The sequence below is a fragment of the Hemicordylus capensis genome, chromosome 6 (assembly GCF_027244095.1).
Source record: "Hemicordylus capensis ecotype Gifberg chromosome 6, rHemCap1.1.pri, whole genome shotgun sequence".
Classification (NCBI taxonomy): domain Eukaryota; kingdom Metazoa; phylum Chordata; class Lepidosauria; order Squamata; family Cordylidae; genus Hemicordylus; species Hemicordylus capensis.
The window spans coordinates 156,526,214-156,549,157 of NC_069662.1; the positions used below are offsets into that span (position 1 = coordinate 156,526,214).

The window sequence follows — 22,944 nt, forward strand, 5'->3', positions numbered from 1 at the left end:
CCTGGCTCTCAAGTATCCTGGAGCCAAGTACTGAGAACACTGAAGAGATCTATCCATCAAAAACCCAGAAGTTAGAACTATCCATCTCTAGGAGAAAGTAATCCTCTACCATTGCAGAGTTACCTGCCAATTCATCCCTAAGAGAACCTTTTCACCAGCTGGGTACAATTATGCTGTTTTTCTAAAGCTATTCAATGAGAAAAGTCAGAAATTTCAGTAGCTAGCATTTACAGTGATGGGCCACTGGTAATCCAAGATCAAGATCACTTAAAGAATAAATTTATAAAGAACAACAGGAATTAGCATTTATATAGCAGTTTTTAAAATATTCAAAGCAGCAAATAAATTCTCAGTAAATCTTAAAATCATCTTGTGAGGTAGGCTAATATTACTTCCCATGTTAGATGAAAGACTAAGGTTGAGACACAGTGGATTGCCTAAAGGCCATTTGAGTTCTAACACATGACAAATGAGAGATCTGAACTAATGAGTTGAAAAGCCCCATTTCACTCTCTCAGCCGCTGATTCTTAGTTTTCCAGGATATACGTGCTGTTAACAGTAAACAATGACAACACATAGGCTAATATGCATGCACTTCTCCCTTCCAAACACACATAATTTCATTAATTTGCAGTCCCTTTTGATCAGAGAAATTGGACATTGCCTGCTGTGTTCTACAGATTCACTCTTGGAAAATAACTTTGGGTGTCTGAAAGACCAGCTCAAAGAGAGGATTGTTTTTTAAGCACCCAAAATTCTCTGCTTGAAGAAGTCAGTTGACATCATCCTGCACACCTCCAGGTGTGTGGTCCCCCTGGGCAGTGAGTGGAAACAGCAGTAGCTGATGTAGCTTGTTTCAAAGAGCAGCAGCCTCCACTCCCACCCCCTCTAAGATTGGCTTCCTCCCAGAAGAGTAGGTACTTGGGACTTACAGTCTTTCCAAAAGCTACTGACATTGTGGCAGCTTTTGGAAAGACTACATATCCTAACGATTCCCACAGGATTAACCTTAAGTTGGGGGGGGGGGGCATGGCGTGGTTGCAGGGCCATTTGAAATGTGCTACAGAAATCACAGCCATTTCCAAAGAAGCTGGTGCTGTTCCTGCTTGCCTGGCCTGGGCATCATAAATGTGTGGGGACAAGGGAAAATGGGCAGGATTTTCTAAGCTTTGCATTTGCTCAAAATATAATCCAATTTACCTTTGATTGGGAATAATCTGATTGGTGGAATCTGATTATTTTCAAACAAATCCTAGGTCACATTGGGGGTGCTTACCCATCACTAGACAAACACAGATGGACCAATGACAACTATGTATAAAAGCAGTTTCATGTGCACAGAAAGTGGCCACTGGTATCAGCAGTAACATTAAGGGCCATTCCTTGGATTACTCATTTCCCCTACAGCTATTTTTAACACACATTAGGAAAGGGTCTGAAATATAGGCAGACAAACCTGGATTAATGAGCAAACCTGAGCTGATGTACACACATCAAAATCATGCACACCTTGGACTCTTCCTACACATTTCTATATGCACAGGAAAACTAAATACTAAGATACATTGAAAATAAGTTAGGCTCACAAACTTGCATAGGCTCTGGTAATATGGTTTCTGAAAAGGACTTTAGGGGTGCTTCTTTCTTCCCACAATTGCTCAGCACTTTAATAAAGCCAGAGGGAGGTATTATCAAGCTGTACAAAGTACTTCTAAAATATTTATAACACCCTTTAACAAAAAAAGTTTTCAAAATGATTGACACAGGAAAAGGAACAAGAAATAATGTTGTATCACTTGGGCAGCCTTCCATGAATAAATTAAGCATTTTAAAAAGCACTCATTAAAATAAAGGGAACCAAAAGTCTAAGGAAACCGGTTAATCTGGCTCATATTTCAAGTTGGGTCAAAAAAGCAGATGCCCTTAATCTTGTAATTTAATTTACCAATCTAGCTGGCAATAGTTAAATGAAGCCTGAGTTATTCCACAGTGCTTTAAAGCATTTTGGCAAGTGCTCAAAGTGAACAAGTTTGGAACGATACAAGGCAGGCATATGACTAAAGCCTACGGATTTTGAAACTAAGCCATTGTTCTCTATTAAAAAAATTAGGCTTGTATAACAAGACTGAGTGTTTGAGATCTGTCACCTTACTTAATTGTCCAAATAATGAAATATTTCCCTGTGATCTAGCCTACACTTGTGTTACTTTACAGCCCTTTTGTGAAAAACTAAAATTAAAAGATATAAAACTTGGAAGAATTCTTCAGAGAGGCAAAATTAAGAGGATGAGCATACGAAAAGCTACAGAAAGGTTTTTTTTAATCATACTGCCGATGAGTATGCTGTATTTCCTGGCTCTCTCTCATTTGTTTAAGCCAGCGATGACCAGAACCAATTCAAAACTAAGCCATTTCCAGAAGCTTAAAAAAAAAAAAAAGTAGGCATTGCAATTTTTATCCACAAGATACAATTGAGTACAAGTGAAAGGCTCAGGATCCTATTCACATGTATATTGTATAAAAGAATTATACCCGAGAGCCCTTCATACGTTTTGTGTGTGGAAATACATTTCAAGAGTATTTTTCAAAGCTCATGTGACTCTTGGCCAAAAGCCTTGCTGAAGTTATGACAGTGGCTCGAGCCCAAAGAATCCTGTGCTCACAAACAGGGGGGCAAGGAGAGGGCAGCAGTCACTTGCACCCCCGGGGGGGGGGTCTATTTTGGAAGGCAAGCTCATCTTGGGGTCTTTGGGGACTGATCCCAGAAGAGGAATAGAGAAAAGCCTCTGCATGGCCAGAAGCAACTTCTGGCTGTCCTCCGCACAAGGCTGCACCTTCCCCAGAGCTGGGTGGTGGGCTTTCAGAGAAGCGGAGCCATCTTGGATGGTGCACATGGCGCATGGGAAGTGTAGCTCTTCCCAGCACTTTGCCCACGGAGCGCTTCTCGGCACTTTGTGCACACCTTCCCAAGGTGGTACTAGAGCTTGAGGGGGCCCCGTTTCCCTTAAAGGAGCCCCACCAGCATTGGGCGAAGTGCAGCACTGCACAGTGGGAATGGCCACCGATACATGGTGCCAGGGAGGCTGTGTGGAGTCTTAGCCACTGGCCCATGGGCCTTGCCATGGGGAAGAGGGATCAACATGCTAGCTGCTCTGTGCTTATATAAATATACTGAACATCCCCATAACATTGCTCTAAAAACAAAACCAACAGCATATGCACTTACTATGAGTCTGGATATAAAATGTAAAATAAAATAAAATAAAAAATACATAAATATTCTGCCAGCATTGACATGATACATCATGTCAATACATCGGAGCATAAAAATATTCTGCATGGTTGGATTGGTGCATGTCTGCTCCTATTATGTGCTTTTAAAAAACATTTTTATACTGCCCAAAACCTGTGTCTCTGGGCAGTTTACAACAAAATAAATGAGAACAGAATTTAAAAAAAAACATTAGTTAAAACTAGCTGACCTAGCGCCAAGCATCTGTGCCCCTAGTTCTCCCTGTCTCCTATCCCCAGCCCCATTTCATTCTTCCCCCCCAACAGCTCATTCTCCCTCCATGGCCGGCCTGGCCACTGCTTGCCTTCCTCCACCGCCTCCTTCTGCCAGCTAGCCTCCACCGCTGCCACCCCACCCACCCCGGCTAGCTGCTGCCGCCATTTTCTCCCCCGTCCCCGTGGCTAGACGGCAGCTGATCGCGAACTCTTGCAAGAACTGCCACGCATGGGATTAGCCACGGGTATGTCTTAGAGAAATAAATACAGAGAAGAAGATAGATGAATGGCAGCAAAAACGTTAACACATTACAACAATTTAAAATTTTAAAACAATGTTTTAAAATAATGTTAAAACTATTCAAACAGTAAAATTAAAAGTATTTAATTTTACCTTTTAATATTTTGTATACTAGGTTATGAGTCTGAGGAGTGAGGAAGTGTGGACTTTCTTCTAAATGAAGTTGTGTTTAAAACTTAGACACTATAAACAAGCATGCTTCATATTAGTTTGTACTATGGGATGTTAAAGGTAGTTTGTGTATTTGTATTGGTGGTATTCTTCATATGTAGTTATTTATGTATTGAGATAATGTACTATTTCTTTATAGAGATAGTTTAAAATCTTAGTAGTTGCAAATTATACATCTGGCTCCATATGAGAGCATAACTGCTGCTTGGGGACTACAAGGATTCTGGTAATAGTGCCACTGAGGAAGACCTATTATAGGCCGAAATGCATTTGGAGAAAAGAGAAAGGATATTCCCTATATGTGGCTCGCGGTGAATGTCAATGCCCCAGAATCTGAATTTCATTTAAGGACAACTGGACTTTCCTTCAATTCACATTGGACTTTTAAAAAAACACCACCGCATTGGACTTCTAGTTCCTGGAAAGTTTGATTTATGGAGGACATGACCCGCAAGTCGTGATATTTTTTGCATATTCATTTTGGGGATCTTGGCAGCAAGGCTGATTGAAAAAAAAATTATTCTACTAATCTGCGGTTTTAAATTCCTCTATTTATTTTTATTTATTGTTAAATTTATATACCGCCTTTCATTAAAAACAATCCCAATTTTTCATGAGCTTTTTACTATTTCACACATATTATCTATATTAATGTGTTATAAGAAAGGGTTGATTAAATCTTTTTCTATACTACTCTTCCATCCCATGAGATATTATATATGTTCATTATTTACAGTGTTGATAATTTTTTTATCTTCCATGCATCCTTGTTTAAATTTAAGTATCTAGGTGGCTAGATGGTGGTGAGTTCTTTGGGGGTTTCTTATACCCAGGCCCTTCAGTTTTTCATATCCCAGACTCTACCAACACCAACCCAGTTCAGCCGAGGACCATCGCTCAAGTTTTCCTTGGCTGAAACCATGTCTGTTCTCCTATCCTGTCCACCTAGGAATGAGAGCCTGTTGCCAGTGCCATTTCCATGAGCCCATGTGGCTGTAGATGCTAGACGGAACTTTCTTCATTTGTGCGAGAAACTGTTCCATCTCATATTCAGATCTGATTCCCTGGGTCATTTGGGCAAGCAACGCAGACCTTGCTTTTAGAGCAGGCCCTTAACTTGCCTGGAATTTTATTTGTTCAGTATTATTTTAACTCCACGGCGATCGATTGAGCAGATGACTAATTGTAACTATTGTTTCTGAATCATATTTTATCACAGCATTGTTTGCCACCTTAGGAATTTACAAATATGTAAAAGCAGGTTAGAAATCTTTAAATACTACTAAACTATATTAATCAGAATCTCTTGGAAGACGCTGGCCAAGACACCTGTCTTTCTAGTAAAATGCACACTTGACATTAACCCCCCAACTTACTTATATGTATTTGCCTCAAAACATAGAGGTGGAGACCTATGTCTGAAAAGAAATGATGAGAGAAGACCCCTTACCTCTGGCTCAGATCTGACCTCCACTTTGGGCTGGGCCACTGGGGTAACTGCTCTAGGTTTCGTCTCAGTCCTTCCTTGTTGGTTCTTGATGGCTGCAGCAGGCCGCATGGCAGGGGCAGTGCTGGTAATGGGTTTCACCTGAGCAGCAGGTGCTGAGGTTCGCCGGTTGTTCGCAGCCTCAATTGCATGTAACGGTGCTATGGGCAATTCACGCAAGTTGCTGTTCCGTGGAGCACTTGACTGGATTTGCTGATTCAGACGCTTCACCATGTTCTGTGTCGGTGTGTTCTGAAAGCATCAGAATTAAAAGAATACATGTGATGCTACTGAGCTCTTCGTTCATAACCCTTAGTAAGAACTCTCCTGCAGCACCATGAAGAAACAATTGGCATCTGAACGTGGCTGTGAAGTTTCTGAATCCGATTCTCTTACAGCCATTTCAAGAGCAGAGGTGGGTCTATTTCCCCTCTGCGATGTTAGAAGTAACAATCACTATTGACCTGGATAACTCACCAGGACTAGACTCTTCCAAAGCAAGACCAGAGGAATGAGAAGAACTGACCACCACATGACTTTAGCACTTTGAAGAGGTGAAGAAGAAATGTGTTCCTTCACAGCACTGAATTGTTACCATGCCGGCTTAAGTATCAAACCCAATCATCTGTTGAGGATTCCAAGAAGGGATTGTGCAGTATTAAATGATATGAACACTCTTTACTCAGTTACCAGATTCCTGCCAAGTGAGGAGAGACAGTAGCCAGCCTCCTCTCCAAATATGGCCTCCCATAAGTGTCCCTTATTTCATGTAATAGTCAGCCCTACACAATCTGACACTCTTTCAAATGCTTCTATAACAGGCCTGCTCAATTTAGGCCCCTCAGCTGTCTTTGAACTACAACTCCCATAATCCCCAGCCACAGCGGCCAATAGCCAGGGATTATGGGAGCTGTTGGCCAACATCTGCAGGATGGCAAAATCTGAATGTGGCAATTATCCTACCAGTTAGTGCAATTGTCATGCAAGTTTGCATTCTCAGGCCCAAATCAAATAGCAAGGACACAAATATAGTGGAGAAATTGTAATGATTGACTTGAACTGCCCTCACAGCTGCAGGAGTTTGTGTGGAGAACCTGGCTGGGGTGTAGGGAAGGTGCCTAGGAAAAGAGGTCAGGCTGGCTGGGAAGGTGCTGCTTCTTGATCCACTGCCCACACAGGGATTTTCAACTAGCTGCATACTGTGGCATCTTCTTCCATTCATTAAGACTTTACCTTGGACATGATTCAGAGCATACACTTTCCAGGGGCATTGAAGATCTGCAGGGCACTCAGAGATCAGGTTCCCCAATATTTGCTAACTCCACTGTCTAACTCACTGGTGAACTGTGTTTCCTCACAGAAAGCAGGAGATGTTCTGTTTCTGCTTTAGCTGTTGGTGCCTTGGTCTTATAACCACTGCATTTTGTGCAGTTAAAGCAATGCTATAATGCTTTGTGCATGTTTGCAGTACTTCTGCTTAATCAGCTCTATTTGCAATAAATATCTACATGTTTATATGTGATTGTCTCCATTGCTGCTTCTTTGTATGTTGTATGATTATTTTTATGTATGCATTTTTTTAATTGATCTGTTTTTCTATTTTAGCATAATATTTTATGTGAACCGCCTTGTGATAATTTTTAATGGACGGTGGTATTTAAATTTAACAATAAAAATAAAAAATAAGGACCATATGGCAAAGCATCTTCTGGACTTCTGGATCTTTTCCTTTGCTCCAGTCTCTACAGCTAGTCAACCTATAGCAGTGGCTTCTAAACCAATCCGGGAGCAGGGGGAGCACTGCCTTCCTAAAATTGCCCCACAGAAGTGTCTCTCTTCCTCTTTCCTCTCATCTCCAGGAAGCAAGTAGGGATCTACACTTCTGTGTTGTCTTTATAACCCAAGTCCCCTCTTTAAAATGGGGAAAGGAAGTTTGGCACTGAAGGCAGCCTATGAGGGTGCCCCCCTGCAAGCTTCCCAAAAGGGAGCAGGAAAGAGTTCCAAAGACAGCTTCTTCCCCACCACCTTACCTGAAAAGGACAGGAAAATAGCCAGTGCAAGAGGGGGAAAGCTCGAGCCACACAGTTCTGCATAGTGCAATGCCAATAAGGCTCCTCTATCTCACAAGCAACCTCCAAGACGCAACCAGTGTTGTGCAGAGCTCTCCTCCTTGTGGGAAGGAAAAGGCAGCACTCCCGTAGAAACACAGATCTGGGGCTTCAAAGAGGGCTGTCTCGTGTCTAGTTGTGTGGGAGAGGAGAAAGCCCTTGCCTACAGCAATCAGGAAGGTCTTTGCTGGGGTTTCTAAGTGAAAGCAGCTTCCTTCTCTTCCTAGCACAAAGGAGAGACTACTGCTCATGACCTTCATATAGTGCAGCCCCATTTAACACAGAGGCAGCATCATGGAGGCTGCACAAGATACAAGGAAGAGGCCTCTTAGCACTACTCTGTATGGCCTCTCATGGATCACGCCCTGCTCTGGGAGGGAGGAGAGGGCCAGCAGAGAATGGGATGGGGAGGAGAACTCAGGTTACCAATACCATGATCTTCATTGTTCAATAGGAGAGCCATTTCCCACATCCCTGACCTCTGTGCGCTGCTGCCCTTTTCTCCCTTGCGGCTGGGGATGATGGGACTTGTAATTCAAAAACAGCCGGAGGGCCAAGGTTCCCCACCCCTGCTCTAAGGTGTGCGCACACTCACACGTTTTTGAATGTCCACTCAGTTGCTTTTAGCTCCCGCTCAGGTTGAATCAGGGAGGCCCCATTCTGAATGCAGGTGTGCACACACTGCCTTGATACTGCCGCCCTGAACAAAACTCATTCCGCACAGAGATGAAAAGGATGAGAGAGACCACCGGTGCCAGGGGGCCCTTTAAGAGAAAAAGAGCCCTCTTGGAAGGTAGTCCTCGAGGGAGGGGGAGGGAGGGAGAGAGCAGGGGCCGTGGTGGCACTGGGGCTCACCTGGGCTTCATTTCCCTGAAAGGAGCGCCACGGGTGCTGGACAAAGCGCAGCACTGTGCCGCGAGAAAGGTAGTCTCCGCCTGGGACTGGAGGGGCTGTGAGGAGGAGTATTCCGCACTGGCTGAAACTTGACACCGACCTAACAACTGGGAAGCCACACACAGGCTTGGTGGGAGGCGCGACCAGCTCCTGGGCCTTGCAGGGAACCAGAGTGCCTTAGAACTGACGGGCCAGGCTGGCGACAGCGATGAAGATGCAGATACGCAGGAGTGGGAAGAAGAGGAAGGGAATGCAGTAGAGAAGGCAGGGGAGGATACGGCTCTACACGCAACACACAATGAGCCAGGCAGTGAAGAGCCCGCAGGGGGAGAGGCCATGCTGGCCACCTAGGTCCCTGCCGTCCTGTGGTCCAGTGACACTTACATGCCTGGGCTTGACCAGACTCTGTCGCTGCTGACACGGCATCCTGTTGTTGCTCGGCGACTGCTGCGAAGTCTGAAGATGAGGCCTGAACTGGGACGGGGCAACCGGAATCAAAGGCTGGGGAGGCACAGCAAGGAGGTGGTGGTGCTGCTGCTGGTGGGGCTGGTGCTGCTGGTGGAGCTGCTGAGGCGGCTGGGGCTGGTGCTGCTGCTGCTGCTGCGGATGGGGCTGGTGCTGGTGCTGGTGCTGCGGCTGCAAAGGAGGGTGCAAGGGGCCCTGCACGTTGCGAGAGGGTGACAAAGACGCGGGTTAAGCCTGCTCCTCAGTGCTAGACTGCTCGATGGCCAGAAGGGCCCAACCAGCCCATTGCACACCCAATTAACTTACTAGTACTCCTGCTTTAATGTTACTGTTATTTGATTACTATCAGCAAAGGGCCCAATATTAAAAAGCAGTCCTATTCCAGAGATGCCCAGACTTCCCCCCCGCCTTCCTTCTAGACTCTTCAACATTGCTTGGGGTCTCAGTGGATCATTTAAACTTCTTGTTGTTCTACAAATCAAACCAACCACAATTTAAAAATTAAATGCAGGGCATATGACGGATGTCTGCAACGGTTTTCAGCCTTTCCGTGGACCACCTGGGTGGAGCTTGTGGGCCACAGTTTGAGAGCCTCTATTCCATTTCAAGCTAGGCTCTAGCTGATCTAAATTGATTTGCTGTGTGATTAGATTTCAGGTTTTTTAAAAACAAAAACACAAAATAGAGAAGTAACTTGAGTCTGATATGTTTTCCACAGCACAATATGTTTTCTTTTTAAGTTATTAGAACAACCCAAGGACTACAGCATGCCAGTGCATTATTTACTAGCATCCCCACGTGAAATACACAATTGTACCAGCAGAGGGTGCTCTAACCTTTATTGTGAACAGAGATGATGGTTTTTCCTAGATGCACGCTTAATCTATTCAGTATACAGGAACATGTTTTTAAACAATAGATTATTTTCATATTTCTGCTGGAATAAATCAATTTAGGAAAGCATGGAATATTGACAAAATGCTGCATTACAAACTTTTCTAATCTCATTAGTTGTGAACAGCGTTGCAAAAATCAAAGCAGTTTAATATCTTCACTTTGAACCACTATGCCAATATAAAGTCGCCACTAACCCTCATAATTCAATTAGTATTGGCACAGAGGGAAACAAGTTTTCATGCTTGGCAGAGCAACAAAAAGGCACATTTAAATTCCTTTCGTATTTGTAACATCAAACCAAACATTGAACATTCCAGACCTGTGTACAGGAGGGGGTTCTCACAGTGTTCCAAAACATTCTGCTTGAGCCACAAACGGTTTGAGGCTCCTGAAAACTTAATTAAGGACAAGATGATCCACCATTCTGAGGTGCGGGGCCAGAAATAGAGGGAGCTCATTCACAAGTGCTAAATCATACAGAGTCTCTAAAAGAGGTGTACATGGCACTGGGTGTGTACATGTAAATAAAAAGTACTGCAAGACTTGGGAATTCATTCCCAAGCAGCAGCCAATCCTTTTTATAATCAATGGAGGATGACAGAAGATCTAGAAGTCCAACTAATCATCAAGACATTCACCAAATGGTCAGAAGGGGGTGCCAGAGAGCAGCTTCCTATACCTTCCATACTGAAGTCTCACGCACACTTTTGAGAAACCAGGCTGTGCCCCAGAGAGACGCAGCCACACAATCACTAAATACGGACACACTCAGAACTCTCATTATGGCTTCTTACCTGCATGTTGGGCTGTGTGTGAGTTGCCATAAACGGCTGCCCTGGAGCCTGCAGGAACGGCTGCCTGGGAGGGAGGAATGGTCGTGCGTTTGCTGCCCCAGGCTGGTTGAAGTGAAGGACACCCACTGGGCCCTGAGGCTGAATGTTTGGCCTCACCAGTCTGTCTCTGGGAAACATGGGTTGCTGGCCTTGCTGATTAAAGCCTGGTCCGGGCTGGCTGAAAGGGTGTGGATTCTGGCTGGGAACAGGATGGGTGCTGTTGAGAAGTGGAGGTGGGGGCGGTGGAGGGGGACTCCGCTGCTCAAACAAGTGGTGGCTAGGAAATCTTGGCTCTGGCAAAAAAGAAACCCAAAACACCCTGTCATGAAAACCAACCTGCCGATAAAGCACACTGTTTATCCTTCACTCCCCCGCCCCAAGTTGTATGCAAGTCACAAGACATTCTATTGTGCAAAGATGCTTCTGAAAAAGCTTTTTTGGTTTGTTTACTTATATCCTCCTATAAGCCCCATGTGCCCACAGAACAAGGGTTAGAATGGACTACTTGGCCACAGAGTCCAAATCCTGGCTGTGAAGCAGAACAACAGTCCCCATTCTTCCTCTGTCCCAAATCATTCCACACAATGCAGACAGTATGAGTAGAACTGTTCATTCGTTCATTCAATTTATATACTACTCTTCCTAAAATGGCTCAGGGCAGTATACATTAAAATCAAACACACATAAAACAAAAACAAACACATTTAAGGCAGATCAAAACTCATGTTAACGAGTTTTAACGAACTGTTAATTAACTTAACATCTGCACAACCACCAACTGCAAAGGGGAAAGGGAAGACCATTTCATTCAGAGAGCCCTTTATTTCTGTACTAGAAGCAACAATACCAAGTGATGGAAAAAACCAGATTTTCCACTGCTTGTCTAACTATACACTTGGAATTTAAAGTTCTAGGAGTTACAATGGAAGAGATGTCTACGTGAGAGATGTGAGGCTCCCCCACTGCTACAGTTCTGCACACATAAGACAAACTTCCGTGTTGCCTTCTGAACAGTTACTGGCTAGTATATTATAACAGGGGAAAATTGTAATTTAAATGTTAAGACTCTCCTGTGCATTCTGAACAATCAAGACGTTTTGAGATCTAGTATCTAACTGCTACATGTTGCGTGCCAGATGGAGATCTGGCAGTGTTTAAAGACTGGCCTAAAGATGGCTAGAATGGGAAAACGTGCTGGCTCAGTCGTGGAGATGCAGGCCAGCGAGTGCCCTCCCTCCTCACAGTGGAGGAAGGTGCTTCTTCCGATGGACAAGGGGACACTACCTCCCATGAAGAAAGGCTCTCGGTCCTGCAGAGGTGGCGGCGGCGGCAGAGGGGGTGGAGGCGGAGGCGGCCCTCTCCACTGGTCTTGAAGGGAAAGCCTTGGGGCTTGATTGAAGTTGGTAGGAACAGGTCCCGGTGGGTTCTGCTGGAAATCTGGAGGGCCCTGAATTGGGAAGAAGTGGGGAGGAAAGGTAACTTACACGAGACCAAATCAATCTTGGAGCATTTCTTCCGTAGCCTATTTAGAATATCCACCTTTTAAAAAGGAAGAAAGGAATGACCAATTCATCTTCCTGTAATCTGTACAAACTGGGAACCCTACCAAGTTGCATCTTCCACGGTGGCAGCAAACACTGAACCTGAGCACGGTATCTTTAAAATGAATTCAAAATGTTCTAATAATCACAGCAGCGCCACAGGAATGCCATCTCTTTTCAAGCTTACAGAAATCCATGCAATTACTGACCTTCTATCCCATTAATCCAAAAGTCTGAATGTCTACTTTAGAAAATGCTCCTGACATTTATCTCTTTAAACCATGCTATTCTTTGCTATCTATTTAGTACAACCTAAGCAAGCAAAATGAAGCTACTTTAATTTTCTGGATGTCATAAATTGATTTTTCCTCCATTCTGAAGTAAAGAAATCATATTTCAAGAACAGGGAGCCAACATCTGACAAAGCACATAACCCTAAATACTTAAGCGTCTGAAGCATTCATTACAGAAGGGATATGAAAAATTAACACAGATTTGCCAACCATGGTTTTAAATAAATGCGCTACAGGCCGATATAATATTCAGCCATTTCACAATCAGAAATGTAAGGCATCGTTTAAATTTAAGCTCAGTAATTGAAATTATTTCACCCCTTTTCCTTTTGATTCTATGAAGGAACATGCCATATCATTTGCAGGAAATTTAAGACAAGGACAATTTACAAAACCCTGGCAGCAAATTAATAGGAAGCGACACACTGTGGTGTAATCCTACTTCCAACAGTACATTAAACAGTCAGAGAGTCCTCAACTCAGCCATGCTTTCAGGGGAACCTCCAAAAATGAATATTACCCAATCCAGAATTAGAAGGCACAATAAAAGAGCTCTGCAAACAGATCAAACAAGGCTACAAGGAACCCCAAAGCACTTTGAAGACGACCAATTCGATTGTGACATGACAAATGAAGTCCACTTGGTCAAATCCACAAAGTTAGCTAGAAGACTGTTCCAAGAAGGGCTAAACTGTCAAGATAGGCATGCTTGTAGTCCAGTGTCAGCTTGTACTCTAGCTCCCCTACATTTCAAGGAGGCACATATTTGAGAAGCAGGTTTCACAGACCATACTGGCTACCCTTTGTAGGAACAGTTGTTTTCAAAGATGCAAGCTGATGAGAAGCCAATTTTATGCTGCTTTGCAAACAGTGACACTGACCACCCTACCACAGTGTACCAATTCACAGAAAGTTTACAAAATTGCAGAAGAGTGGGTTTAGCAGCTTCCTTCCAACATCTGAAAAAGTATTACATTAACTGGGATGTGTGTATATGTATATCAATATCAAAACAGCCTGACCAAAACTGAACCTTTTCATCTACACCCTACAGAAGAAAAATAGGGAGAAACCTCTTCAATCTCCAATACACACTTTATGGAACATAGGAAGCTGTCATATATTGAGTGAGACCATAGGTCCATCTAGCTCAGTGTTGTCTACACAGACTGGCAGCGGCTTCTCCAGGGTTGCAGGCAGGAATCTCTCTCAGCCCTATCTTGGAGATGCTGCCAGGGAGGGAACTTGGAATCTAGATGCTCTTCCCAGAGCAGCTCCGTCCCCTAAGGGGAATATCTCACACTTCTAGAAGTGCTCACACTTCTAGCACTGTAGAAGAATTCACCTTTCATATGGTATGCAACCAGCGGAGACCCTGCTTACCTAAGGGAACAAGTCATGTGTGCTGCCACAAGACCAGCTCTCTTCCTTAGGATGCTCCAAGTATGACCCTTAAGTGTCACTTGCCCCAAAATACCTCTTACAAAAAAGCTTCTACATTGTGTAAGGACATTTCCCAGTGCACATGTAGGCATGCCAAGGGCTTGCTGTTCAGGCAGCTTCCACTACCAGGGCAAGGTAGCTACAATCCACTCTCTCCCAGGATCCATGCAACTGACTTTATACTTAGTTACTGTGGAGCACCAATGCATAGAATCAGGTTAAGTTAGTAGTCCTTTCCAGATATTAGAATATTACATGGAACCAAGAAGACAAGGATTGAAGAATAGAACAATATCGGACCTCTGAAAAGTATACAGTGTACTGTGCTTGATTGGCCAGCAAACTCGCCTGACCTGACCCCATAGAGAATCTATGGGGCACTGCCAAGAGAAGGATGAGAGACATGAGACCAAACAATGCAGAATTGCTGAAGGCTGCTAATGAAGCATCCTGGTCTTCCATAATACCTCATCAGTGCCACAGGCTGATAGCATCCATGCCACGCCGCATTGAGGCAGTAATTGCTGCAAAAGGGGCCCAAACCAAGTACTGAATACATATGCATGCTTATACCTTTCAGAGGTCCGATATTGTTCTATTCTTCAATCCTTGTCTTCTTGGTTCCATGTAATATTCTAATTTTCTGGGATTGTGGATTTGGGGTTTTCATGAGCTGTACACCATGATCATCACAATTATAACAAATTAAGGCTTGACTTATCTCGCTTTGCATGTAATGCGTCTGTCTCATATATCAGTTTCACCTTTTAATTTGCATTACTGAAATTAATGGACTTTTGCACGATATTCTAATTTTCCGAGTTTCACCTGTATACCCAGGTGGACATTAAAAACAAATGCATTTACGTATAAAAAAACCCTAAATTCACTACAGCATAATGCCTGAATGGGCCTTGGGAGCACAAACAATCCATAAAAGTAGCCATCATACTTTAATACATATGCAAAACTGGACTTGGGTGCCAACCATTTCTTTATTAACAACATTAAAATTCATTTTTCATATTACAGTTGGAAATCTCCAGGTATACTCAATACAAAACACACCACCACTAGCTTTATGGCAGACAAGAGTTACACATGCATTGATTAACAGAACACGCAGCACAATCCTGTGGTTATCCATTATCTCTTCAATTATGGTTCCTCTCTGTTTTCCAACCCAATATAGACAGTCAACAGATGTATCTGCATATCCCTGTATGGGTCCTACACTCCCTGCAGTGGACAACTCTGGACAGAAACTTGCTGGAGAGGATTCCATTTAAGGTTCTGACTCCTACTGCCAGGGTTAAAACCGTTGTGTCCCTCTCAGAATGAGGGACACACGGTGAGAGCTGCTTAACACAGGGAATATGGAGGAGACAAGAAAGTTTCACATAAGTTTTCTGGAACTGTTAGCAGTGTTCCAAGCATTAAAGTATTTATTTCCCTTACTTCAAGGGGTGGTGGAACAGAAAGACAACTGCCGTTGCCTACTTGAACAGACAAGGGGGTACGGTCTTCTGATCGCTCTGCACCCTGTGGGAATTGGTGCATAGTTTGGCAGATTTACACGACTGCTCTGCACATAAAAAGAACAGAAAATACTCTGCTCTGTGGACAATTTAAGCAAGATAGCAATGGACTTGCAGCACTACAAATGAGAGATTTTTCAGGAATACATAAAAATATTCAACTGCTGGGGGAATCAGATACTGGATCTGGTTGCAACAGAACAAAAAATGTCCCAAGTATTGCTCCAGGTCTGGGAAAACTTTCAACGGGGGATGCATTCCAATGGAGTGGGAGGAATTGACTATTTACATGTTTCCTCCTTATCCTCTGCTGGGCATTCTGTTGACCCCTTGGTCAACACTGGTGGACCACGCCACTGGTGGAAACCACTGGTGGCTGTGCCCAAAGTGGTTTCCGCTTTTGCCTCAAAAGTCAGCACACTGGTACTGGTGGCTACCTCAACGTCCAGTTCTACTGTCCCAAGACAGAGATCTTCTACATCCCAATCTAAGGACTCTAAAGCTGACACTTGGAGAGTCAGCCTCTAGACAGAATACTTTTCAACAAGAGACAGGCATAATATGATCCACCAGGGAACATGACTGGTTGATTACTACTGATCACTATTGAAACGAGATGAATTAAAGTTGTATGGCTCCAGCTGAAATATGAATGCCCATAATACAATCATTGTGGATTGCGTTATGCCTCCACTAGGCATAATTATGCTGACAAGTTGAAGAGATTTTTAAGTCATATGCAGGCATACAGGATTTTACTTCCAAGGGTATGACTATTAGACACAAACTTTTATATTTGACCAGTTTAAAAGGCAGTGGTTTGACTAATGTCTCTCTGAAGGTCTACATGGCAGCGATATCCTCAAAACATAAGGGAAGGGATGGCAGGACTGTGTTTTCCCATTCAGATTGTAAAAGATTCCTGAATGGGTTAAATAATGTATATCCTACATTTAGACAACCAATTGAACACTTGAGCCTTTCATGGGCTTTACATTTTTCAGAAACCCTACAACACCTCTAGAGATATCTTTACAAGCACTGGATGTTCACAGATCACTCTTATTTTACTTAGATAGGAATAAGGGCTATCGTAAGAGTAAGCAACTGTTTGTAGGCTATAAGGGTAGATCAAAGGGCATCCTATATCAAGGCAATGCCTATCCAATTGGCTGGACAGATTCATACAAGGTTCAGAAGGTAGAACTACCACACACAGTTAGAGCTCACTCTACTAGGGCTTATGCAACATCAGCGGCACATCTCTCAGGGATCCAAATGGAAGATATCGGTAAGGCAGCAACACATTTGTCTGAACCACTCTTTGCAAAACACTATGCAATTGACCTATGTTCTGCTGCGGAGCCTAATTTTGGAAGGGAAGTCTTGAAGAGAATTTTGCAATAGCTTACTGCACCCTCCTCCTGGGAAAGATTGCTAAATACCCAGGCTTATGAATGTCCTATGGATCATGCTACAGATCAACAGGCTGCTTACCTGTAACTTATGATCTGTAGACATTCATAAGACCCTCCCATCCCCCACCCCCGGTCGCAGCAGTAAATGAATAAAGACTCAACAGTGCTATCTGGAAGACTTTGTGGGATGATCATCACATGGAGGCGGCTGTTCAGGAACCAAAGAAAGGGAACTCCAACCGCAGAAATAAACAGCCACACCAAACACAATGGGGCAGTGCATAAGCGCCACAAGGACCTTGGTTATTCCACTGACGAAATCCTGCAGGGAGGATCTTATGAATATCTACAGATAATTTCTAGTACAGTCTTACTCATCTTACAGGAATAAGCATTTTAACTGCCAGTGTTGGTCTTTTGAGTCACCAGAAAGGAATATCCATGCTCCTCACGGCACTCATGCACCACCTCTCATGCTCAGCATGACTGTTTATTTCAGTCGCTGGAGTGCCATTCCTTTGGTTCCTGGACTACCACCTACATATGACAATCATCCCACAAAATCTTCCAGAGAACACAGTAAAGTCTATCATCTACTATGATCTACTATTTTATCATAAAGTCTATTCATCTACTGCTGCGGGGAGGATGGGAGGATCTTACGAATGTCTACAGATCACTTACAGATCATAAGTTACGGTGAACGACTTTAATCAAGTTTTTTTAAATCAGTAAGTACCCTTCGTTTGGTAACCCCTGCTAACTTGGCAAAGAGGCACCTTTTAACGTGGTGATTCTCTTTATTTAGCAGGGGGAGAGTAACTGGCCCTATCCACCTTCAGCACAATGCCTCCAAGTGACTATTGCTGGTGTCTATCTTATGTTTCTTTTAGATTGTGAGCCCTTTGGGGACAGGGATCCTTCCTTCCTTCCTTCCTTTCTTTCTTTCTTATTTCTCTGTGTAAACTGCCCTGAGCCATTTTTGGAAGGCTAATAATAATAATAATAATAATAATAATAATAATAATAATAATGCTCTTTATGTGTGTCCAAGATTGACCCAATGTATTGTATCCTTTTCACAGGGGAGAGATGAGACTTCTTCCAGTTTACCTGGATCCCCAGATCTTCCGAGAGAGGCAGTACATACTTTATCTGAGGACATAACTCATTTTCCTCACCTGCTGCCAGGACCCAATATTCGAGGTATGGAAGCATCGTAATTCCCTCCATTCATAGATGAGCAATATTTGCACTCATGCATTTTGTAAAACCTCTTGGAGCGGTTGACAAACCGAATGGAATTACAATGTATTGGTACACTGCACTTCCCACTGTGAATCTCAAATACTTTCTTTCTGTGGCTGCTTTGAATGCCTATATGGAAGCTTGCATCTTTTAAATCCAATGTTGCAAGCCATTCCTCCTTGTAAAGGAACAGTAGGATACCTTGCAGGGTTATCATACAAAACTCCTTTGTATGGACATATATGTTCAACCACCTCAAAAACATTATGGGCTGGACGACACCATCCCTCTTGAGGATTTGAAAGTAACGAGAGTAGAACTCTTCTCTGACAAATCCACTGTACTGAGGCAATAGCACCCTTTCCCAACAAAACCTTCACTTTCTCTATTAGAGTAGAATTTGCAGGAGTATACTGTATACTGCATAAACATGTAGAGTTTTGAACTCTATTGTATAGCTGGTATTGACAATGCACAGAACCCCATGCATCTGATGTTATGTTTTGCCATGCAGGTATATAACTTGCTGGCTTTATAGAGGTGGAAGTTTCTATGGAATCCGATAGAACTGTCAAAACATCAGAGATGCTGTTTGCTTGGCTCCTGTTGCTTTACTATGAGAGCCTTGTTATTTGCCTTTGGTGCCCAGCTCCTTCACTGATATTGATGATAGAGTCTCCTATAAGCCCTACTGGTGGCTTAAAAGAATGATGTTGGTGGTTAGAGGGCTTATTCTGGTAAGACGAATAAGACTAAGAACTAGAAAATGTAAATGTTTTGCAGTATATTTTGATTGTTTTAACTGCTCCATCATGTCAGTCTCTTCACTAAACAAGCCCTTTCTGTCAAAGGGAAGGCCCCACTGTTCCCTCTAAGGCATGTGCATGCGCTCACAGGTTTTTGGATGTCCGCTCATTTTAGATCCTACTCAGGTTGAATCATGAAGGCCCCATTGTTCTGATACTGCCTCCTAGAACAAAACTCCTTCCGCACAGAGATGAAAAAAAATTAGAGGGGCCACTGGAAGGCCCTTGATTTTCTCCTTCATATCCAACTGCAGGTTCACAGAACATAGCCATGCATATCTTCTCAACGAAACAGCGATTGCCAGTGACCTTGACTCTGTCTCTGCTAAATGCTTTGCTGTACTAAGATGTTGGCATGTGATATTTGTGGACTTAGCAATGGTATCTTTGAACTTCTGACAAAATCCCTTTGGTAGGTCCTTTATGTCCAGTTGCAAACGTTTCCAGATTGAGTGGTGGAATTTAGCCATACAGGCTATATAATTTGCAACCTTAATTGACAGAAACACAGTACCCATATTATCAATTTTGCAGCCTTCCTTATGTACTGGCACAGAGTGTCAACAGCCAGACTTGCTTGAAGTTGCACAGTCCATCACTAATGAGTTTCGTGTGGGATGTTAAGAGCCATCCTCCTCTTACAATTGGTACAAACGTTCTAGTTGCAGTATTGAGTACGTCCTATACAGCCTTTGTAATGACAGGGTACAAAGGTAGAGCAACTGATTGTGCAAAGTGAGAAACTGCCATAAAGTCATAGACAGGGTCTTTAATTTCTGAAGTTTGCCCCAAAACTTCAGACATCTCAGACACCTGCACAAGATATGCCTTCAACACCTCAGTGGGGGAGACAGGTCTAGACAGTACATTTTCATCCAGAGATGGGTCAGAAGGGTGATCTGTTGCAGCATATCCACTATCCAAATCAGAGGAAGATGTAGAATATTCTGCAGAGGAGAATCTCTCCTCCTCTTGAATTGCCTGAGCAGACATATCTGAAACACATGTACCCTGAACATGGCTGGTCTCCCCAGAGATCATCAGCACGTCCTTAGCAGGTGTAGCTTGAGTATGTGAAACTGCAGTCGATGTAGGCAGAAACTTTAATGAAGGACATGCAACTGTAGTAGGGACTTTAAACAGGCTGTCACCCTTCTGCCTCTGGATTGCAAATGGAGCCATCCCGAGTTGTCTGAAACTGGTTACTCCTGTCACCTCTCATTCTCTCCAAGGAAACAGATCCTGTGCCTTCCACAGATGGTAGTTGTCATATGGTAATTCTGGAGACATAGCACAGTGATATTCTTGAACCCTAGCTGGTTTTCTACTGCAGCTGTGGTGGTGATGCTGGTGAACTCAGTGATGCTGGTGAACTCCAGTAACCGGAGTAGATGCAGCATTGCAAGCACTGTGTAAAAGCCCTATGTGCATCACCCAATGCAGACGCATGACCCAAATGCTGAGGGCTTCTTGGAGAGTGATATTTAGCTGGAGACATAGGAGTCGTCTTAAGAATGGGAATAATATCTTCCTCAACATCACCATCCACATACAGTCCTTTACTTTAAAATCCTGTAATTGTCAAAACCAACAGGGTACTTTAAGTAGAGTCTAACCAAGAAAGCAAGGATGGGTAACAGCCTGATATAGACCAATGCCCTCCCCTGTTAGAATTTCTTCCTCAACATTCATGATCAACATCGATGGAGAAGGATGACCTTGCAAACGAGACTCCATTCCCATCGATGCTGACAGATCCAGCAATGGAGACAAGTGGCTTGACACAGTCACTGTCAACGCTGGCACCGGGTCCGAAGCTTGCTCCTTCAACACCGAGGTCGATGTCCGCTTCAGTGTCAACATCAAAGGGTGGTTGCGGGTTAGCTGTTGAGGCTGACTCAGACAACAATGTCGATGTTGACATCTGCTTCGGCATCAAACAGTGGAGATGTCTGCACCACCATTTGAACCCCTGAAGGGGACAGTGATCATAGAGTGGACTTTGATGCCGAAGCATCAGACGACTCATGGGTCTTCACTTCTACGGTGACTCTGAAAGCAGTTCCTCATCTAAGGATCTTTTATTTTTATGTTTCCTATGGTGACTCCTGGAGGCAAAACATTTCAAGACCTCTGCTGGGTGTTTGAACATATGCTTCCCTGATGTCAATCTTGAAGCTGAAGTAGACACCAATGGTTTAGTCGGTGTTGACACAGAGGTCAATATCGACAACTATGGCTATGGAGAGTGCAGAATCGGTGTTGGGGGGTGAAGCGCTTGCTCGTACAAAGCTGCCCAGCGGCGAAGTGCCCAGTTTTTTAAAGTTTAATGAGAGAAGGATGTGCAAATTCTGCAGGTCCTTGTATTATCTCGACTAAACAGAATAAACAGGAGTCATGCTGATCCATCGAGGGCAACCTTCCCCGACAATCCTTGCACTTCTTAAAAGTTTTCCTAACATCCATTGTGAAATCAGAACACAAAAATAAGCTGCACCAAACCAGGAAAACAGTCAAAATCAGTCAACAAAAACAAGTCCATTTAGCAATAAGAGTAGTCGTCAACACGATCAGGGGCCTAGAACACCTTTCTTATGAGGCAAGACTACAACACCTGGGGCTTTTTAGTTTAGAAAAAAGACGTCTGTGGGGAGACATGATAGAGGTCTATAAAATCATGCATGGTGTGGAGAAAGAGGAGAGAGAGAGATTCTTTTCCCTCTCACACAACACTAGAACCAGGGGTCACTCCATGAAATTGATTGCCAGGAGGTCTAGGACCAACAAAAGGAGGTACTTTTTCACACAGCACGTGATCCACTTGTGGAACTCTCTGCCACAGGACGTGGTGACAGCCAACAACCTGGATGGCTTTAAGAGGGGTTTGGATGACTTCATGGATGAGAGGTCTATCAATGGCTACTAGTCGGAGGGCTGTGGGCCACCTCCAGCATCAAGGGCAGGGTGCCTCTGAGTACCAGTTGCAGGGGAATAATAGCAGGAGAGAGGGCACGCCCTCAACTCCTGTCTGTGGCTTCCAGCGGCATCTGGTGGGCCACTGTGCGAAACAGAATGCTGGACTAGATGGGCCTTGGGCCTGATCCGGCAGGGCTGTTCTTATGTTAACACTAAGTCAAACATACTTCACCAATCTCTCTCTCTCACAAATCCAACTGAGGAGCCCTAGCTGAGGAGGTAAATGCTTCAGCAGTGAGAAAGAAACTAAAGGAAGGGCACTCTAACTGCTGAAATAAACAGCAAGAGTGACAGTGTGTGAGCTCCATGAGGAGCATGGATACTGCACCTGTGTCTTGTGCAGGCGCATAAACCAGGCTTATGAACATCCTAGGGATCACGCTACAGATCCATTTTTCATATTTAAGTTGGAAATCCCAAGCACTGTGTGCATCCTAAGGTTTGTGCATGTGTGCACGCTCACACATTTTCTGATGTCTGCTCAGTTAATTTTAGATCACGCTCAGGTTAAATCAGGAAGGTCCCACTCTGCATGCATGCGTGCACACACTGCCTTGATACCGCTGCCCAGAAAAAATTGGAAGAAGTCCAGAAAAAACTCATTCTGTGCACAGATTAAAAAAAATTAGAGAGAACACCGATCCCAAGATATATCCAGTACAACACACAACCACTAGCTTTGTGGCAGACATGAACTACAGATGCATTGATTAACAGCCCCCAAACACACACACACACACACACACACACCAATCCTGTGGACTGTCAAGTACTTCAGTATCACTGGGTTCAGGGCAAACCCATACAAAAAAATTACTGACAGTAAGCAGTACTGAAATATCAAAATAGTTTTTCAGAACTTGAAATGAGGTGATTATCCATTAGCATTTTTACATTCTAGTTAATTAGAATGCATAATTCAGAATATTTATATTTTCCCTCAGCAGCACAACAAAGTGTGTATCCAGTTGAAGGAAAACAAGCATACTGTAACAGACACAGAATACACCCAGATATT

At 43.6% G+C, this 22,944-nt stretch overlaps 1 protein-coding gene across 9 annotated transcripts in view; it reads right to left on the reverse strand.

Moving 5' to 3' along the window:
• Positions 1–22,944, reverse strand: part of RBM33 (RNA binding motif protein 33) — a 136,573-nt gene that overhangs the window by 51,827 nt on the left and 61,802 nt on the right. For all 9 annotated transcript variants that reach the window (XM_053260043.1, XM_053260047.1, XM_053260038.1 and 6 more), the window contains 4 exons: positions 11,948–12,110; positions 10,625–10,956; positions 8,853–9,128; positions 5,431–5,718 (listed from right to left, as the gene is read on the reverse strand). In XM_053260043.1, coding sequence (XP_053116018.1) covers positions 5,431–5,718; positions 8,853–9,128; positions 10,625–10,956; positions 11,948–12,110 — 1,059 coding nt within the window. The remainder of the gene's footprint in view (positions 1–5,430; positions 5,719–8,852; positions 9,129–10,624; positions 10,957–11,947; positions 12,111–22,944) is intronic.